Here is a 7,678-nt window from a genome sequence, read left to right as displayed (position 1 = left end):
AAATAAAACTGGTTTATTCTTTCCGAATACAACTTTACAATACACTTAATTTCAACAGTCACTTTAACTTAACTACTGTTATAAACACACGCTATAATTCACAGCGATTCACACACTTTACTTGCGGTGCCTACTGTTCGTTTGACTCAATTATCTATCTCTATATCCATATATCTATGCAATTCTATATTTTTCGCTGGCTTTATTTGCCGGGCTTATATACTAAAAAAGAGGGCGCCTGTAACAATCTGGAGTTGCCAGGAAAATTCATGATCCTTCGAGAAACTCCAGCGTGCATACTCCCAGCGTTGCATGACTTCCGCTGTCGTAACATAACGTAACTAGCAAAAACTAATTATGTCACAGTTCATTTAAAATAATATTGAATTTTCTACATTCATGTAGTATACAATTAACTTCATTACTCATACTTAAAGAGGAAGTAGAACTCTGCCTCTGATATGTTTTATCTGTAGAAGAAAGTATTATGTCTGTTTAATTAAATGTGTTGGTTAAGAAAATAATTATGTTACAGTGACGATAAAACGGGTTAATGAATGTGAGACTATTTTTTCTGTCCCACTCTCTGACACCAATTTGTTATGTCTCAGTCCGTTAGTTAATTTTCCGTAAATTCTTTCCGACTAAACTTTAGCGACACAAGTCCTTTGTTAAATAAAACTGGTTTATTCTTTCCAAATACAACTTTAAGATACACTTAATTTCAACAGTCGCTCTATAACAAACGCTATAACTCACGTCTCACGTGGCCAACAATATTCTGTCCGCATACATTCAATTAATCATTACCTCCCCGTCGCTTCGTGGCCGGTATTATATATACAAGACTACACTATATCTAGAAGGATCACGAGATTTAAGGAAAAGACTAGTCACGTGACCTCGATGTCGTAACACTGCCCCTTCCTTAGTATTGTTCGTCCCGAACAATAGCCAATTACAATAAACCAATAACAATTAACAATAATTTAATTAAATGTACAGAATTACAAACACAAAATTACAATACAACAAAGTCTCTTAATTTTATGGGACGCATCTTCTTCCGTACTGGTCTCCATCTCGTTGGCTTCTGCTTCATCAGGAAATGTCCTATCGTCAGTAACAGTGACATCATCAAGAGCTTCACCATTTCCCTTCTCAAACTGAGTAGTTTCTTCTTTGACAGTGGCTTTTTTCAGGTGGCACGTCTTCAGCAGCGTCATTTGTTCTGTTGTCCACTTCATTCCAACTGAAATGTCCTGGACTGTGATAATGCCAAAGCCTGTTGGCATGCGCCACTTTTGGTTTACCTCGCCGACCACATTTTACCCGGAAAATCACGTCTGAGAGACGATCCACTATGTCATATGGGCCTTCCCATGGAGAAGACAACTTAGGAGACTTCCCTTTGGTCTTCCTTGGATTATACAACCACACCTTATCTCCTGGTTCAAAGCTGACTTCAGTAGATCTCTTATCATAAGATAGCTTCATCGAATAAGCAGATGTTTTCAAGTTTGAACGCACTTGATGGTGAATATCTACCATCCTTTCCGATAACACTTTCACAAACTCTGACACATTCTCAGGCAACTCTTTATACGGTGACATACGATGACTATTTGAAGCACTATCCTCTTGAGAAGTGTTTTCGTTACGTTCGTCGGGAAATAGAGGTTTCTGTGGTTCTTTAGGCAGGTATTTTGTTTCCACAGGCTGTCGTTTCTGTGCAACAAGTTGAATTGCTTGGGCGTAACTCAGTTTTGACTGTACTCTAACAGTTTGAATCTCCTTTGCCTCCTGAAAATTTTGACAGCCCTTGTAAGCTGCCGAATGTTCACCCCCTCATAAACAACATACTGGAGTCTGCTTAGTACAGTCCTTTGCATTATGATTTTCGCCACAAGTGGCACATCGAACATTACTGCGGCACACGTTTGCAGTATGTTTGTAACATTGGCACTTAAAGCACTGCGTCGGGTGGGGGATAAATATCCAACAGGAAACGACAAAAAGCCGAGATGTACTCTCTTAGGTAGGGTCGTAGATGAGAAATAAAGAATAACTGAACTTATAGGTTCTTTAAGTTTTAGTTCTTTGTTGTATCGCATCATTCTTATTGCTTTCGTAACACCCTCTACGGATGTACAGTCCTCCTCAGTAATGTCGAGGTGGACACCATGAATGATGCCTCTAATAGAAGGTGGGGGCACATTTTGAATTTTAGAACGTATTTTATATCCACAAATGTTTTTTGTTCGCGACAGTAATCTCGACTGTGAATAAGTACAAACTTTCTTAATACGATCTGTTTGCAACTGAATTTTTTCAGTAGGCCCAATGATATCGTTAAGGGCTCTACTCAAGAGCATGAGATTTACTTTGGCTATATTGATGTCCGGCGAAATAATGAAAACTCTTTATTTCCTGTCCGTAGTTGACTTTTTGTGTCCGATAGATTCCACACTTGAACCGGAATCAGATCATACTCGTTTACTAGCACAATCCCTATCGAAATCCATGTCTTGCGACACACCAACAGTGCAAGAAGTAACCGACCCATTCACACATCGGCGAGGGTCGTCCACATCCTTCACCCCTCTCTCAGTTTGACTACTAACACGTTCGCTGTTTCGTGGCATATTTTCCTCCAATGTAGGATTACCAACAACCGAGTTTCACTCTCATATTCGATTGACCAACTTGACGACTAGCCACTGGATTCGAACTCGAACCAACCGAATTCTTCCAACCCTAAATCCAGCAGTATCACTTATGTTGGCTGTAGTGTCGTTTTGTAGTGAGAGTGGAGAGATATTGTCACTGTCATTGGCTGTTACTAAGACTAGAGTAAGTGGTAAGTGATTACTAATGTTAATGTTACAAATAATTGAAATTCGTTCTCAGCTGCTTTTTAGTTTTAGTTGGTTATCTAAAATAAACAATTTATACCTGACTGTTTTCAGGCAATGCTTCCTCTCACTTTTTCACCAGCTGTAATTCTATAGAAAGATTGTTTAGGGTTTAATCGATTTGTACATATCTATGTCATCACTAGTACTACAAATGACGGAAGCAGGAAATCACATGACCAAACGTCACATTTAACCGTTTTGGTCGATTGTCTCGTTTACGTCATTCGCATTACTACCAAAGCTTGTGCACCAGTGATGTGATAGACGCCTATTTTGATTATTGATATTATTTAACTTTAATACTTCTAGCCTTCAACTTTGATAATTTTTGTTATTTCAATAATGTGCGCAAAAGAAAAACTTTCAGGATTACTTAAAATCTGTCAAAAGTATGGATATATTGCACCATTTCGGGGAGAAAAAACAGTACTGTCACGTGTACCTTACGGTCCTTTGGGTATGGAAATGAAGAAAAATATTTTTGATATTTGGTAAGCACAGACATAATCATGATAATGTGTGTTATGCAAATTTAGAAGAATTTCTATAGCAGATGATACTTGTATAAGATTTAATGAAATAAATATTAAAATGAAAAGAAATAACATAGTATTGGCTTTGCTTTAAAACAATCTAATTTACTGAAAAATATTTGAAAATCTTGTCTCTAGAATTATCTGCATTTGATCTTATTTAAATCTAATTTTAAACTTTAGAGGTATCACTTATGTTGATCATTTAATGAGAATAAAGGTTTAGATTTGATATAACAGGATTTTTTGGTGGGCTTTTGAAAAAGTACCACATAAAAGACCAGTAATTTACTCAAATAAAATAATCTCTGTGGTTGTATGGATTAAGTTATCTCAATCTTGTTAATATTAAAACTAAAAGAAGGGCTGGAGAGGAGTGGAATAGAAATGAATAGATAGGACTGATGCATTTTTTTAATGTTATTGGTAAGACTAGGGAACATAGATTTAAGATATGGCAGGATAGAAGTAATCTGCAAATAAGACAATTTTAATAGGGTGGTCAGACGTGATAAACACAACAGAAATGGAGGAGTTCAGAGTGAGGTCATAATGAGTACTTGGCTACAAATACAATGGTTAATACATGTGTAGGATTTAAGCATTCACAGTTTGTTAACTGTGATAGGTGCATTTAGTGGGTTTTACTTGGAAACTCAGGACTGGTATGTACTTTTAAGGAAACTAGCAGTGAAGATGTGCAACTTGATTGCAGGTTGAATGGGAAGTTTGAGGTTATCCTAATTAGAGGCACTAGATAAAAATAAGTGTAAACTGTAAATTGTGGGAAAGGACAGCAGGATTTCAAGAGGATCTTAAGTTTTTACATGCAAGGGATATATCAGCTAACAATGACTTTCAGAAGTTAGAAACAGTACTATTAAGGCTAAAAGTGGTGGATTTAATTGTAAGGAGTAAGTTCTATTGGACAACAGATTTCAGCTCTTGGCTTGTACATCTGAGAAACTATTGGACTATTTGGAGGGAAGGAAAACAAAAGGGATAGAGAAGGATGTAAATGATAAACTTAAGGTTCTAGGTGATTCTTTGACAAAGCGTGTGGATAGGACAGCCTTTTGGTAAATAGGGAGAAAAGAATTAGAGTATGCTACCCAGGGGCATGGGTGGAGGATATAATTCAGAGCAAGAAATATAATAAAGAGGGCTAGATGTGATGCAGTTTATGTTGTGCAAGTAGAGCTTAATGATGTAGGGAAAGGTAGGTCAGAAGAGCTAATTGATAATTACATAGGGTTGATAAAAGCATTAAAATAAAAGTGCCATAAAGTAATTGTGTCAGGGATACTGCCAAGAATTAACTGTGAAGATGAAGTTACAAGTAGGTCACTAGGGTTGAATGATAGACTTAGGTTAATATGTAAGGATGAGCAGATTGGCTGGTTGGACTTGTGGGATCAGTTTAATGGAAGAAAGGAGGTTTTTGGAATGTATTGTTTACATTTATATATATGGCAGGGGTTAGTTTGTTTGCAAGGGCAATTAACTCAGCTGTTTAAACTAGGACTAGACAGTGGTGATGGCCATAATAAACTAAATGCCAAAAATAAGATGTAGAGAAAAGTTTTGCATAGCAAATGAATATAGAATAGTTTTAAGGGTAGACTTAATTGTTACTGTTGTAATACTAGAAGTATAAGAAATAAAATAGATGACACTTGAATACTGGTAGAAATGGCAGATTTTGATATAATGTGAATAACTGAAACATAGTTAAATGTAGATTATTTTGAGGACAGAAATTTCTTTGAAATACAAGATTATACTAATAGGTTATTTAATAAGGATAGAATACTAAAAAGAGGGGTGGTTGCTATATATGTAAAGTCTGAGTTACGTCCTGTTGAAGCTGAGGATATCAAAGATAATAGCAAGGATATTGAATCCATGTGAGTCTCTATTAGTGGATAAAAGGCTTTTTTTAGTAGGAATTTGTTATAGACCACCAAACGATACTGATGAAATTACTGAGAAACTTTACAATGAGATTAAGATTTCAGCTGTTAATGAGGTTATAATTATGGATGATTTTAATTTCAGGCATATAAAGTAGGAAATGTTAGAGTCAAATCATGAGGGAAAAAAGGTTTTTTGAAACTTTTCAAGATGTTTCTTTTCACTTAATTGGTTAAGGAATCTACTATAAACAATGCTATTTTAGATTATCCTTAGCTTCTAATATAGAAATGGTTGAGAGGGTGCAAATTGGAGAACATCTGGGTGCAAGTAATTATTTTTCAATGTTTTGCTGCATATGGAGATGAGGAATAATGATATTTTGGTTACAAATTTAAAAAAAAAATAAATTGAAGGGATGCAACAAGAATTATCTGTTGTGAATTGGGCAGCTGAGTTATTTGGAGACTGATCTAATGTGGAAAATTTTTAAATATTCATGATAAACATATATCTTATAGAAAGAAAAGAGTGCCTGATAATAAAAATCCAGGTTGGTTCACAAAGGGTATAAGGGATAAAATTAAAAGAAAAGCATCACAAACTTAAGAAATTTAAATTGACTGGTATGACAGGAGATTTAGAAGATTATAGAAGATCAAGAAAGTTGGTCAAACAGGAAATTAGGACTTCAAAAAGGATGTATGAAAAAAGGTTGGCTGAAAATGTAAAAATTAACAGTAAGATTTATTTAGATACATTAAGGCAAGCCTTGACAAATCCCTGATGCCAGGTCACCATGGTGACTACAAATTTCACTGTGGCACCTAGTATTTTTTTTCATTTTATTTGTACATAGGGCTGTGCTAAAATGAACTTGAATCTAGAACAGTTCTGGACTTTTGGAAGTCTGGAACTATTTTTGCATTATTCAAGTTCTAAATCAAACTTTGTTTTTATGATTTTAGTGGGGGATTCAGCACCTCTTCATGTTTTTCACAGGAATTATTTGTTGTGGTTGCACAACATGTTACTAATTTCATGCCTTTTTTTTTCTTTCTCTCGACTTAACCAATCAGTGTGCATGTTTAGACTCGTATGAGACCAAAGGCAGTTAGTTCAGGCAATACTAGCAAGTGGTTGTTGATATAATGTGATCATTAGCATGCACTTGTTGCTGTGAAAGTAAATAAATATATGTAGCCCTCATTTCCCGGTACAAATGGTAGTGATGTTAGGTTAGGCACACCTGGCTCCTACATTTCTGAGCTGTCTTCTAGATCTAAAAGTATTTGTTGAGGGCAAACAAAATGTTAGGATGAGGCTAGGGCTCTTGAGGTATGTTAAAGGAAGGCTTGTATCTGATGATTATGAGATGGCTGGGTTAATAAGTTCTGTTTTTTCTTCAGTTTCTACTAATGAAGAAATATTCCTCGTCTTGAACAGTTGGTAGATGGAAACAAGATGATCACATTGATTTTGAGATTGTTAAGAAAACATTGGGAAGTTTAAAGAACAATAAAGCTCTTTAGCCTGACAGTCTTTCCACAAGGAGGTTAAGGATTGGATACCCGAGTCACTTGCTACTATTTTTTGTAAGTCCTTGAGTAGTGGACAGGTGCCAGAGGATTGGAAGTTGGCTAATGTTACTCCTCTTTTCAAAGGAAGTGATAAAAATTGTCCCAGTTTATAGGCCTATTATTATTATATCAGTTGTGGGAAAAGTTTTGGAAAGTGTAATAAAAGATGCTTTGCAAAGTCATTTAACAAAGTTTAGAATTTTATTGGATAGTCAACATGGTTTCACTAAGGGAAAATCTTGCCTTACAAATCTTTGGACATTCTTTGAAAAGGTTACTGCTTATGTAGATGAGGGTAAGGGTGTAGATTTAGTAGATCTAGATTTTTAGAAACCATTTTACAATGTGCCAAATAAAAGGCTTGAAAAAGAATTATCTCATTAGGTGTAGGGAATAGATTAGCAAATTGTATAGAAAATGTCTGAATGAAAGAAAGCAAAGGGTTGCTATAAATGTAGTTCAGTCAAACTGGAATAATGTCATAAGTGGGGACCTTTGATCTTTTTGATTTAAATCAATGACATAGGTGAAGGAATGCTCAATAAATAACTTAAATGTGCTGATGATATTAAGGTCTTGGGGGTTTGCGGCTGTAAGGATGCAGCTGCTGCTTTACAAAAGGATTTAGATCATTAGCAATTGATGTGTTCGAAGGAAAATGAAGTTTGATTATAAACAAGATTACGACACTTATGATATACAACATTGTTTATTTACAAAAAGGGGACATGGA

General features: G+C 35.4%; 1 protein-coding gene across 4 annotated transcripts in view; it reads left to right on the top strand.

The window, feature by feature from the left end:
• Positions 1–2,266: 2,266 nt before the first annotated feature.
• The window catches only part of LOC106469864 (DNA polymerase subunit gamma-2, mitochondrial-like), an 87,369-nt gene continuing 81,957 nt past the window's right edge, over positions 2,267–7,678 (top strand). For 2 of the 4 annotated variants that reach the window (XM_022398436.1, XM_022398433.1), the window contains exon 1: positions 3,161–3,409. In XM_022398436.1, coding sequence (XP_022254144.1) covers positions 3,261–3,409 — 149 coding nt within the window. In that variant the 5' untranslated portion in view covers positions 3,161–3,260. Of the gene's footprint in view, positions 2,861–3,160; positions 3,410–7,678 lie in introns of those variants that run through there. The other 2 variants (XM_022398435.1, XM_022398434.1) reach the window with 2 other exon arrangements.

The sequence above is a fragment of the Limulus polyphemus genome, unplaced genomic scaffold (genome assembly GCF_000517525.1).
Source record: "Limulus polyphemus unplaced genomic scaffold, Limulus_polyphemus-2.1.2 Scaffold3692, whole genome shotgun sequence".
Lineage (NCBI taxonomy): Eukaryota > Metazoa > Arthropoda > Merostomata > Xiphosura > Limulidae > Limulus > Limulus polyphemus.
This window is presented reverse-complemented; position numbering and strand designations above follow the sequence as displayed.